The sequence below is a fragment of the Lithohypha guttulata genome (genome assembly GCF_036872675.1).
Source record: "Lithohypha guttulata strain CCFEE 5908 chromosome Unknown scaffold_10, whole genome shotgun sequence".
Classification (NCBI taxonomy): domain Eukaryota; kingdom Fungi; phylum Ascomycota; class Eurotiomycetes; order Chaetothyriales; family Trichomeriaceae; genus Lithohypha; species Lithohypha guttulata.
The window spans coordinates 270,398-283,119 of NW_027042759.1; the positions used below are offsets into that span (position 1 = coordinate 270,398).

Here is a 12,722-nt window from a genome sequence, read left to right on the forward strand (position 1 = left end):
TCGCCTATGTTTCAAGACAATACGTTTTTCACGTTTATGCCAACTGTCACTGACAATACCACTAGATACCGGACGAGCTCTCCCACCATCACCCTCAGACACTTGCACTTGTCTACTACGTAGAGCAATTGCAAAGCTTGTGCGAAGTGGAGCAGGTCAGTGCTTTTGCAAATGGATCGGTCCAATTCTAACCATGTTATAGCTTGCTGTTCTTTTTTCACTGGGCAGGCTACATTCCAACGCTGTAGTCTGAGCTTTTATCAAGTGGAGGCGTTAGCTCGACCTTCACACAAACTTGCCAGACAATTCTAGCCAAATTATCTCCACAACTCCAGGGATAATCATTCGGCTATCCACTCCACCGGTAAGCCACCAATATTCAGCACGACAATGCATTGCTCTGACCATCTCGCTGTGTCTTAGATCTCATTCAAAAAGATATTCGTCAATATATCTTCTCGACTTCTCATCCTTCAAACTATAGTCACTCTTTAATACGAAAGTTTCCTTCCAACGGTCACACAACACTCTCATTGAAAATCCGTCATCTACGGACTGTCTTTCACTATCAGTCATCTGAAGCAGGATCTCAAGCAGGCTTGAAGAATCATCGTCATCTATACCTACAGCAAAAATGTCGTTCAACCGTGTCTCATCATTCGGATCTCAGGACAGTGGCTACGAGACTGCCTCAAGTCAAGAGAGTGTATCCTACACTGCCTCCAAACAACAGGACAATACCAAAGAAGTAGCTAGACATCGTCAACATCTACTGGCTCAAGAACTGTCGAGGCAGGATTCAGAAGAGTATGGACAGGACATGCTCGACCACATGCTGAGAATGGATCAAGAGACCATGCCCGACGTTGACAGCATCGACATTCAGACTGAGATACAGTGGTTCATGAGGCCATACTTGCTTGACTTCCTCGTTGAAGCTCATTCGGCTTTTCAATTGCTCCCAGAGACCCTCTTCCTCACAGTCAACTTATTGGACCGCTACTGTTCCAAGAGGGTCGTTTACAAACGTCATTATCAATTGGTCGGATGTGCCGCACTGCTGATAGCCTCGAAATATGGTGACAAAAAGGAGAAGGTGCCAACAATCAAGGAATTGAAATCAATGTGCTGCTCCTTGTATGATGACGATATGTTCTTGCAGATGGAATGGCATGTGCTGTCGACCATCGGCTGGACCATTGGCCATCCTACTGTGGACAACTTCTTGCGCATGGCCACCAGAGACAATGTTCAGGATCCTGAGGTTGATAATATGGCCCTATATATCCTGGAGATTGCCCTCTACCACCGGGACTTTGTATCTAAGAGATCATCACAACTGGCATTGTCTGCATTGGCCCTTGCACGAAACATCCTTCGTCGCAATGCAGCGAGACACACCGAGTGGGCGGCGACCTTCGATGCCACAACCTTTCAGGAGCTGATGCTCAAGATCAACGAGCCTTCCCAGATATTGTCTCGGAAATATGCATCTGCTCGACACTCTTGTGTATCACGGACATTATCCCATGTCCTGGCTCAGCAAGCAGCTGCTCAAGCACAGTTGACACAGGCCACTGCTTATGACCTGACACCACCTTCATCTCTAGGCAAGCCTGGCCACTACTTCCAGTCATATGCTACACCACAGAAGCCGGCTATTCCTTCCATCGTGCAGCACGGCCTGTATACGCCACCCATCACACCAGGTGAAGACATGTTTGGTATCACGCAGAAGACCTTCTCCTCGAATCAATACGTGCCTCCTACACCTACTGAATACCAGCAAGGACAATATCATTATCAACCATCGCACGTACAACCTACCAGTCACAGATGGACATCAGTCGACTCTTAGCAAGAGACTTGTGATTCCTACAATACCCTGTATCAGATGATCTAATTCGTGTTACATAGTTGCACGTTGCATTGTAAAGCGATACACCATGTCTCATTTTCCCTAATTGTCAATTTGAATTCAGCAGGCGTTTACCAGAAGCTTCTTATGTCTCAGTGGCTGAGCACTGCTGTGGTCTGGGAGGAATGTATTGATTGCAATGCAACACTGAAGCTGAAGAAGCAAAAGTTTATAGGATCGATCTTAGCAAAGTCCTGATAGAATCTGGAAGCAGTTCGAAATATTCACCCTATGTAACAACAAAGCACGTGAATTCAGTACAATGCAGTCCTCCTTAGCACAGTTCTACCTGAGTGGAGTATTTCTGACAATCCTAAGTCTCGGTCTTACCACCAAATTGTGTAGGCCATCACACCCTCCGATATTGATGCAACTTCACACTGTCCCCAGCAGACATCTCTACATTCACCCTTCTCATTTGAAGCACGTGACAACACAACTAAATTCGCTGACCTCAATTCACATATCTCAATCTAACATCGCAACACGATCGTCCAGCAACCAGTTAATCACAGGACAGTTGTTGCGTTGTTGCTCTAACGGAAATTGATGTGCTCGAGCACCGCTCACCCAATCAAACTTGAGCCCTTGTTGTTTTACCCCTGTCTTCGGTAATCTGACAGTAGCCACTAGCAGTCGATCGCGTCTCTAACTCCGATGCGGTGGTGGCTTGTCAACGTGGCGCGAGGATAGTGGCTGGATTGGGGAGGTGTGTTCTAGAACTTTACGGTGTATCTTCGGTCTGAAGGCATTACCGTGCGTTGTTGCAATCACTAGTTGATGATTGTTATTGTCTTTGCTACGCTGAAATCTAAAAAGCTGTGGGCATCAGCTCGCATTGGACACATGGCTTGCGGGATTGGGCATCTAGATTTCAAGCTCTGTGTCTTTTGGTAAAAAGCGAACCGTGGTGTCGGTGTGAGTGTGAGTGTGATGTGCAGCTGAAGATTGGGCTGGGCAGCAAGTACGGGGTGTTGTTGTAGCAAAGTAGAGACGGCGCCCTGTGTGCGGTCGGATGGCTTCTTCTGGAAGCGAAGGAACATGCATTGCACTTCTGTTTTTGGACGCTTTGCATGTCGGCGTGGGTGTGCATGGCAGCAAGAGAGCATAACCAGGGCTTGGCAGTATTATGGACGCGTCTCGACAAAGATACTACTTGTGATGCCATGTCAAGAAGTCGGCAGGCGAGAAATGACCCTCGTATGCTGTCCTAGATGAAAAGAAGGAGAAGTCAAGGGTGTATATAGTTGGGTACTGAGAGACTTTACGTGGTGCTCAGCATGAGCAGTTATTTTATTTACTTCTGACATTTTATTCAATCAATAATGGGATTCGCTAATTTTCACCACGAAACCTCTCAGATAAGAAGTGTGCAGCTTTATGCTTCGGCTCAGCTGTACTTAGTCCTTCCTCAATTTCTCTCTTTCCTCGCTGAAGAGGATGCAATGCTTTTTTGTTCCTTCGTAGATGCTTGAAGATGGCTAGGGAGCATCCAGTCTGGTGCACAGGGCCGACTCTCTGGCCGCGACTTCCTGTGTCCGAGAACTGCGACTCCCTTGCCTATCAACTAGAAGTTCAAATAGAAGTACCAGATATCTGTAAGACGTGGCTGAACAATGTTTTGTGGCTCGAACGCGATTGCAAACTTGAACGGCAAACTGTCGGCGCCTACAAGAGAGGCCTTGCCAGCAGATGCCACCCAAGTCATCTGAGTGATTATGGTTCAATGTGGTGCAATAGCTTCCTGGTGTCGACTTTGTGTCGCAACTAACTAGTTCCGCTCATGAAGTTTTTGTTGTGTGAACCAAATCACACCAGCAGATTGAGATGTGGCATAGATAAGAGTGTATATGACTACTGTCATGTGCTAGATTCAAGGGCTTCAAGTTTGTGGTGTTCCTGGTGAATGTCGTCACCCGTATTCGATGTTCGTGGTTCCTTGTTGTTGCTGACCCGTTACGTCTGATAGCGTCAACGTGTCGAGGTGCGAAGCACCTGCTAGGAGAGTGTTTGTGCAGCCGTGGCTGCTAAAATATGAGATTCGAAGAAGTTTCGTTGTTGTGTGTAAGTATTGGCGACATATATATGTCTATCGACAGGAAAGTTTGTCACGGAAGGACAAGTGTTGGGCGATCTGAGGTATGAAGCCCAATGAACAACAAATAAGGATCTACGAAGAGCAGGGGATTGCCTACCTTATGTAAAGCAGAGAACTTTGTGCCGAATACATATACAACTCAACATCTTCTAGGCAGGAGCTTTGATTTGGCAAGGACGACACGTACGCTGCATCAGGCGCAGGCATATCCTAATCCAGTAGTGCAAGCACCGTGCTAATAGCGGTGTAAGGCGTAAATCCGTCGGCATAAAAGAATGCAGGTGCCTAATAAAGAGCACCAACGATGTGACTGTGTCCGAAGTGCTATTGGCCAACGCGAGCGTCGGCTCCGACATCTGGAATCAATTGAATGGCTGAGTAAAACGGCCCCGGTATGGCTCGTTTGAAAGTCGGGACAGAATACGAGATCCTCAGAGGAATGGACGAAGTGCGAACAAGCCAGCAGAATGCGAGCATGGAGTCTCGGTGTTCGTGGTCGGCCGACCGGTCGTATTTCAGCTCGCATGGCCACGTGAATTCAGGAGTATCTGCGGCACTGGCAGTGATAATCTTCTCTGTTCTCGGGATTCGGATTGCACCGCACGTTTCGGAAGTTGTTACACTCTACCGGACATAAGAAATGCATGGCTTGCTTGACTTCAGCAAAGCTTCAAGAATTTGAACGTCCACCGTTGCTCAGCTGCAAACAACAAATCCTGTCGTGGCTGCAGTTTCTCAGGTGAAGGCTCTTCAAGGAACGTCTGAAAGACAGTACAGCTCCGCAATATATGGTGATTGACGAGACCTGAAAGTCCTCGACACGTACCGTAAGTAAAAGCATTGCACCGCGTCTTGCATATACACTGGAACTGCCTACATGGGTCCAGGATTATGCCCTCTGTTACTATGAGCATCATGCTATCGAGTCATTACAGGCGAACGCTGTACAAGATGTACGTGTTGCAATCATGTCCTGCGACATTGGAGCAGTCGAGACCTCATATGAATGGTATGTAGTTGGTAGTTGATGACTGTCCGTGCAGGTGGTCTATCGCGCAGCGACCAAAATTGATGGTCGGCAAGACAAATATTGGTTCTCGATTCAGTCACCGGTACCAATTGTTAGCACTGCGACTCGATGCTACACGACCAGCGACTCTTCGCTCATCAACGCAAAGGTCAGTATAGCAAAATTACTTACAGCTCGGTTTCACAAAAGGACTACATGACTCACGAACTGAGCATGGTAGCGAATCATTCGCCCGCACCAAAGTGATTGTTTGCAAGGTAAGCCACTCCTGTTGAATTTTGTGCAGAATGAGGCTGATTATTACAAAGGCATTGAGATTGAGAGTGAAGCACGATGGCGAGCACAAGGTATTGAATAGATAGGTGGGCTCCGGCGATGTAGATGTGAACGATCAACTTGAGAAATGGGGTGTCTGCTTTCCAGAAGAGTCGCAGAATTAACAAGGACGAGAGTTCCTGGTGGACGAAGGTAGTGCTGGAGAAATGGGGATCTCATAAAGTCTGGATATGATGGCAGTACTCGCCAGTTCACAGTTAGCACTACAACGATATCATCAAGAACCTATGCATATTCCATCCATGTCACAGCCGAATAAGTAGTGCGGCCGATGGGATTCTACCGACGGGCTCTTCTCAACTCCGAACCTGTCCTGCAAGGTACCAGTGGCACCAGACGGGCGAAGACTGCCTGGTGGGGACGATAGAAAGATCGGCCAATCACAGTTCTTAGCAAAATAATTTGTTAAATCGCATCAACACCGCTCAAGCATCCTATACCCTCATCTCGACTGCTTAGGCACTGATACCACGAAAGCACGAGGATGGGTGCAGTGGCGATCGTTGCAGAACCTTTACAGCGGCTCGCGCAGTCGCTGGCGATATGGCAGCTCGTGCTGCTGGGCTCAGTCAGTTTCATTGTTCTCGCCATCACTCTCAATGTCCTCAACCAAATCCTCTTCAAGAACCCCAACGGACCACCTGTTGTCTTTCACCTCGTTCCCGGTCTCGGTAGTACAATATGGTATGGCATGGATCCTTTTACTTTCTTCTTCGCCTGCAAGGAGAAATATGGCGATGTCTTCACCTTTATCCTGCTCGGTCGCAAGGTCACAGTGTGCTTGGGAACAGTAGGCAATGAGTTTATACTGAACGGAAAGCTAAAAGATGTCAACGCGGAAGAGGTCTATACAGGGCTCACCACACCTGTCTTTGGGTCAGACGTGGTTTACGATTGTCCCAACTCCAAGTTGATGGAACAGAAAAAGTTCGTTAAGTTTGGGCTGACTACCGACGCCTTCAGGCAGTATGTCTCGCTCATCCAAAGGGAAACTGAGCTTTTCATCAAGAACAAATTCAACCAGCCAGCAGGCACCATGGATATATCTCCAGCCATGGCCGAGCTCACCATTTATACCGCTTCGCGATCATTACAAGGCAAGGAAGTGCGAGAGAAATTTGATCACACCTTCGCTGAACTCTATCACCACCTCGATATGGGCTTTTCGCCAATCAACTTTATGTTACCGTGGGCACCCCTGCCTCACAATCGAAAGCGAGATTATGCACAAAGGAGGATGGCACAGACGTACATGGAAATCATTCAAGAAAGACGTGCACGAGGAGACTTGAGCTCTAAGGAGGGCGAGCAAGATATGATCAGGAACCTGATGTCCTGTGTATACAAGAACGGTACTCCAGTGCCAGATCACGAAGTGGCTCACATGATGATTGCTCTTTTAATGGCTGGTCAACACTCATCTTCTTCCACAAGTGCATGGATCCTGCTTCGACTGGCTACTCGCCCTGATATTCAAGAGGAACTGCTGGAGGAGCAACGCAGGGTTCTCGGAGAAGACCTGCCTCCTTTGACTTACGAAAGTCTATCTCAATTGCCATTGCTGACCAATGTGGTGAAGGAGACACTAAGAATACATGCACCGATCCACAGCGTCATGCGCAAAGTCAAGTCACCTTTGACAATCACTGCTCAAACTCCAACGACAACCAAGTCTTACTCTATCCCCACCTCACATACCTTGATGTCCGCACCAGGTGTGACCTCAAGACAAGAACATCATTTCCCCGAGCCAATGACCTGGGAGCCTCATCGATGGGAAGAGGGCCACAGGCTACAGTACACTGGCCTCAGCGTCGAGGAAGAGTTTGAGGACTACGGCTATGGTATGATCAGCAAGGGAGCCTCATCTCCCTACCTGCCATTCGGCGCAGGACGACATCGATGCATTGGCGAGCAGTTTGCATACGTTCAACTTCAGTCGGTGGTAGCCACCTTTGTCCGATATGTCAAGTTCGCCAATCAGGAAGGCAGGAAAGATATTGTCGACACTGACTATTCATCCTTGTTTTCCAGGCCTCTAGCGCCAGCTGTAGTCAGGTATGAAAGGCGAGAGCAGAATTTCGCAGTGATATAGAGGCCGTAACAGGCTACAATTGGGTTTCGATCTTAAGGCAGACACTGAGCGACAGCTTTAGCAGAGAGCGTCTGGCGTTGTGGTATGGCAGCGGGACATGCATTGAAGAGCACTATACATAGATAATAGAAGCATCCATATCAACGACATCTCACACTCTTGCACTATCTCTTCTACAGTCGGCTTGATCGCCATTTGTTCACCGAATCAATGATTGCTTGACCAGAGCTTATTCCTGATAAGGTCGGTTAAATTTGATGTCCACATGTCTTGCATGCCATCATCCGTCAATAGTCCGTCGACTTTCGCCTGGCTCCTTTGAAGGACATTCATCAAAGTCTTTATGGATCGAATCCGTTCATCGACGGCATATTTGACTTGTTGTCAAGGCATGTGGCAGCATTTTCTGTGAGCCCAAATGCTCTGTTCACCAAAAACTGGCATGCGAGCTGCAGAAGACTTCGCAAAGCTACGAGTAGCGTGGCTGCGGAGGTGCAGGAGTAACCAAATTTAGATCTCGAAACAGCCCCGATCTGCAGGATGATCCAATTGCAGTAACATTTCTATCGAGGCTTGGCTCGATCTCACCACTTTTACCAGCACCTACTTGGATGATAGGATAGAGGCTATACTATAGTGGTGGTGCCGTGCGCAGCAGGCAGTAAGCACATAAGTGCCTTGTATAACTACTGAGATGTAGTCTTCTAATAGTCACCTTGACCTCTTGTTGTGCAACAATTTGCTACGTGTTTATGGATACACAGCACGCACGTTTTGCCGATCCACGGGAAAAGTCAAGCAATAGGAGAATCGGACTCTGGCGTGCATTCCGATTGGTCAAAACTGTTCTCTAATCTGTGTTCGACGGCTCATCGTCCACTCGGGCAAGAATCGTGCCGGATCCGGCTCCAAAGCAGTATGGGCTTTGAAGACTTTACTCTTCCATTCACGAACCAGCTGTCCTCTGATAGATACTATTCCCTTCCGCTGCACGAGTGTCATTGTGAGGAAGATCACTCTTTACTTCAAGCCACTCCTTCCGTCACTCGTCCTGCAAGCCGTCAATCGACCCCTGCTGGATCGAGAACCATCCTCCTTCGAGTAGGCGATAACATTCCCTACACCTCAAGAATGTCTCAAAATCGATCGAGAAGTCCTTCGTTGAATCGACACAATGACGACACTCAGACACAACATACCACACTAAAACAAGAGACGAGAGATAGCATGGATAAGAATGTGGCGCTTGACAGTTATGAGATGCAGGACAGCAGGTCGCAAAGTCCGTTGCCTCGAAGCTCGCAGACTTCGGACAAGAAGATCATGGAAGAAAAACTACAGCCTGAGGACGACGAGATCGAGTATCCTCATGGTATCAAGCTGGCCATCATATCTGCATCGTTATGTTTGGCAGTGTTTTTGATGGCTCTGGACAACACGATCATTGCGACGGCTATACCTAAGATAACGGATCAATTCAAGTCGCTCGATGATATTGGCTGGTATGCCTCATCCTATCTACTTACAACTTGCGCGCTGCAGCTATTCTTCGGCAAGATCTACACATTCTATTCCATCAAATGGACTTTTCTGGTATCTATTGGTATTTTTGAGGTTGGCTCAGCAATTTGCGGTGCCGCTCCTTCATCAACCGCTTTGATCATTGGTCGAGCCGTTGCAGGTGTTGGTTCTGCTGGTCTCTTTGGTGGTGCTCTAACCATTATTGCCTACACTGTGCCAATGAGCAAGCGCCCTGCTTATACGGGCATAATAGGAGCAATGTACGGCATTGCTTCAGTTGCTGGACCTTTGTTGGGCGGTGCTTTCACAGATGGTCCTGGCTGGAGATGGTGTTTCTATATTAACTTACCTTTAGGCGCCATTACCTGCCTTGCCATTGGTCTGCTCTTCAAATCACCAACCCGAAAGCTCGAGGCAAAAGTGCCTTTTACGCAACGTGTAAAACAGCTTGATCTTGTTGGAACGTCTCTTTTCATCACTGGTATCGTTGTCGTCCTTCTTGCATTACAATGGGGTGGAACCAAATATCCCTGGAGCGACTGGAGAATCATCCTCCTATTCGTCCTTTTCGGTATCATCACCATTGTCTTTATTGGCCTACAGTGGTACCTCAAGGACAACGCAACACTTCCTTTCCGAATCATTTCTCAGAGAAGTGTGGCCGCTGCTTGTGTGTGGGCTTCTCTCCTTGGAGCAGCTTTCTTCATCCTAATTTACTGGGTCCCGATCTGGTTCCAGGCCGTCAAAGGTGCTACAGCTTTCAAATCTGGAATATACTGTCTACCTATGATATTGGCTCTTGTCATTGCTAACGCCATTTGTGGTGCTGGCACCACAGTGATTGGATACTACAACCCTTTCTACTATGCCTCTGTTGTGCTATCTTGTATTGGTGCTGGACTACTTACAACCTGGACCGTCGACGTCTCATCTGGAAAGTGGATCGGCTATCAAATCATTTACGGCTTCGGTGTTGGTTTTGGCATGCAACAAGCTATTATTACAGTACAAGCTGTCCTGCCTCTTAAAGACATTCCCGTTGGTACAGCCATGGCCGCCTTCTTCATGAATTTTGGCGGCAGTTTGTTCGTCTCTGTCGGTCAGAATGTGTTTAATAATCGACTCACCGCTGAGCTGGCAAAGTTCACCACTGGCATCGATCCTTCGATCATTATTCACGTCGGCGCGACGGAGATAAAACACGTGGTTCCTCCTAGCCAGCTTGATGGAGTACTGACAGCATACAACAACTCGCTCACTCAGACGTGGTATATTGCTGTTGCCATGTGCTGTTTGACAGTTTTCCCAGCTATCTTTGTCGAATGGAAGAGCGTCAAAGGCATGAAGGGTCTTGGTGGTGCTGCTTAATTTTTTCGTTCATATCTGAAACAATTTACGGCGTTGCACGGGGAGCAAACCTCGATTTTGCTTTTCTTATTTCAAGACGACTAACAGACTATACTTCTTGTATGAGCTACACGAGAAAGAGTTGGAATACCCATATTCTATATAGCCAAAGACTGCTAGAGATACGAATAACCATGGATACCCTTTGATCGACCATCATTGTTTCCCTTGAAGGATTGTACCCACAGTAGGTGAACAAATCTAGACCTTAGCCAGGAACACAGCATTGCTAGCACGAACCAAGACACGATTTAGCTCGACAGAAGCAGCTTCCGGGCCGCTTTTCAGGGTCCAGCCACCTATCAGATACCCCAATGTAAACACTGACATGTGGGTAAATTTACCACGAGGATTTTTTGGAAGTCGGTGAAGTGAAGATAGATGTACTGTACAGATTTGTAGTTTCTTGAAACTCTTCTAGTCATTGAAACTACGTATCCCGCTCCTACTCTCTGCAGTAAGAAAGACTGCAAAGTGTCCTCAACATAGAGCAAGCTGTCCTCTCCAAGAGTGTATACATAACTCTGCACCCCTCCACTTCTGCGCCGTAGCTCATTGAGCAGACAGCGAAGTCAACATGTCGTTCCCAGAACTCCAGGATAGGCCGATCAAGGAGACAATATGCCTCTTCGACGTGGATGGCACTGTCACACCCGCTCGTCAATCAGCCTCGCCAGAAATGCTTAAACTGCTGCTCCAGCTGAGGGAGAAGTGTGCAATTGGTTTCGTAAGTTCAGCAGTCCCCTGTGGTGTCCCTCGAAGTCTGCGGCTACGTCTTCGACTGGCAGAGAGCTCTAGCAGCTCACATCCTCCTTCCTGCGTTTCGAATCAGCACTCTTAGCAACAGCTCAACCACTAACGCACCCTCAAACAGGTCGGAGGCTCAGACCTCGTCAAGCAACAAGAACAACTAGGAACCCCCTCAGTCCCAGTAACCAGCCTCTTCGACTTCTGCTTCGCAGAAAACGGCCTGACCGCATACCGATTAGGTCAACCTCTCGAGTCCACCTCCTTCCTTAAGCACCTCGGTGAACCAAACTACCAGAAACTTGCAAAATTCGTGTTGCGGTATATCTCCGAGCTCGAGGGGCTACCGGCCATGCGAGGGACGTTTATTGAGTTCAGAAATGGCATGATCAATGTTTCTCCTGTGGGAAGGAATGCGAGCAAGCAAGAGAGGGACGAGTTTGAGGCTTGGGATAAGGGAACTGGGTGCAGAGCCAAGTTTGTCGAGGTGCTTAAGAAGGAGTTTGCTGATCTTGGATTGACGTGAGTACTATCTACCCTGGGCTCAACCAGCCGCTACGGACAACCTGCGAGAACAGAGAGTGGTGAACAGGAGGAGAGGGAGACTTTCTACATTGCGCTCCACATTCGCGCCTGCAAGCCTTCTTCCCTACCTCATCACGTTATCTGTTCCATGAGTATATACTGACTGTCCTCCAGCTACTCAATCGGCGGCCAAATCTCCTTCGACGTCTTCCCCACCGGCTGGGACAAGACCTACGCCCTCCGACACGTCGAAGCCGAGAAACAGGTATCCGGCATCGACTACAAGCACATCCACTTCTTCGGCGACAAGTCCTTCAAGGGCGGTAACGACTACGAGATCTACTCGGATGAAAGAACAATTGGCCATGCGGTCAAGGGACCAGAGGATACGATGAAGATTGTCAGGGAGACGTTTGGGCTGTAGGATGTTTGTGAGAGTCGGCTGCATAACAGGAAAGGGTTTTGCAGCCAGATGGAACCTGTGATGGGCCAGCATATACGGTGAACAAAGTGTTGGGAACATATAGATTGGACGCTTGTCGAAAAGCTGTGATACCCGGAATGCTTCCTTAAAGACGGCACAGCACGTGCAATGTATCAAATATTGCAACAGAAAGGTAAAGCAAGCTTCACAGACTGTGTAGTCACAAATGCGTGGTTTGCTATGGACATTTCATTCCATTTTGGCTCTGGCCTGGTCTTGAAAACCACGACAACTTAATTCCTAGCGATGTTTACATTAGCCTCTGCAGTGGCTTGATATCTAGTGACTCTACACAATTTGAGATATTTCCTACAATGCTGGAACAAAGACCGTGACAAAGCAGGAACACAGTGCGGAAAAAGCAAGTTTGATGTAACTTTATTCGGACCGAACTCATGCTTGCCGCACGGGCGAAGCTATGACCAGTTGTCTCATCTTAAACGAATGTGTTCTGTTTCTCTCGTGCAATCTTGTTCCGGTAAACGTGTCTCCCAAGAATTGAATGTGACGACGATCCCTCCTGTCAAGCCGTCTTTCTCGATACGTGCGTATACCTGATTT

General features: G+C 47.9%; 4 protein-coding genes across 4 annotated transcripts; all 4 read left to right on the top strand.

Moving 5' to 3' along the window:
• Positions 1-634: 634 nt before the first annotated feature.
• On the top strand, positions 635-1,858 carry LTR64_008570 (uncharacterized protein; the record flags this gene model as incomplete). The annotated part of the gene is made up of 1 exon (XM_064902881.1): positions 635-1,858. The coding sequence occupies one exon, from the start codon at positions 635-637 to the stop codon at positions 1,856-1,858; it is 1,224 nt and encodes a 407-aa protein (XP_064750770.1).
• Positions 1,859-5,866: 4,008 nt separating this feature from the next.
• ERG11 (Lanosterol 14-alpha-demethylase) lies at positions 5,867-7,477 on the top strand (the record flags this gene model as incomplete). Its single annotated transcript, XM_064902882.1, has 1 exon — positions 5,867-7,477. One exon carries the CDS (start codon positions 5,867-5,869, stop codon positions 7,475-7,477), a length of 1,611 nt encoding a protein of 536 aa, XP_064750771.1.
• A 1,131-nt stretch (positions 7,478-8,608) lies between these two features.
• Positions 8,609-10,366, top strand: LTR64_008572 (uncharacterized protein; the record flags this gene model as incomplete). The annotated part of the gene is made up of 1 exon (XM_064902883.1): positions 8,609-10,366. One exon carries the CDS (start codon positions 8,609-8,611, stop codon positions 10,364-10,366), a length of 1,758 nt encoding a protein of 585 aa, XP_064750772.1.
• A 616-nt stretch (positions 10,367-10,982) lies between these two features.
• On the top strand, positions 10,983-12,101 carry PMM1 (Phosphomannomutase 1; the record flags this gene model as incomplete). The annotated part of the gene is made up of 3 exons (XM_064902884.1): positions 10,983-11,132; positions 11,280-11,674; positions 11,852-12,101. The coding sequence occupies 3 exons, from the start codon at positions 10,983-10,985 to the stop codon at positions 12,099-12,101; spliced, it is 795 nt and encodes a 264-aa protein (XP_064750773.1).
• Positions 12,102-12,722: the final 621 nt, after the last annotated feature.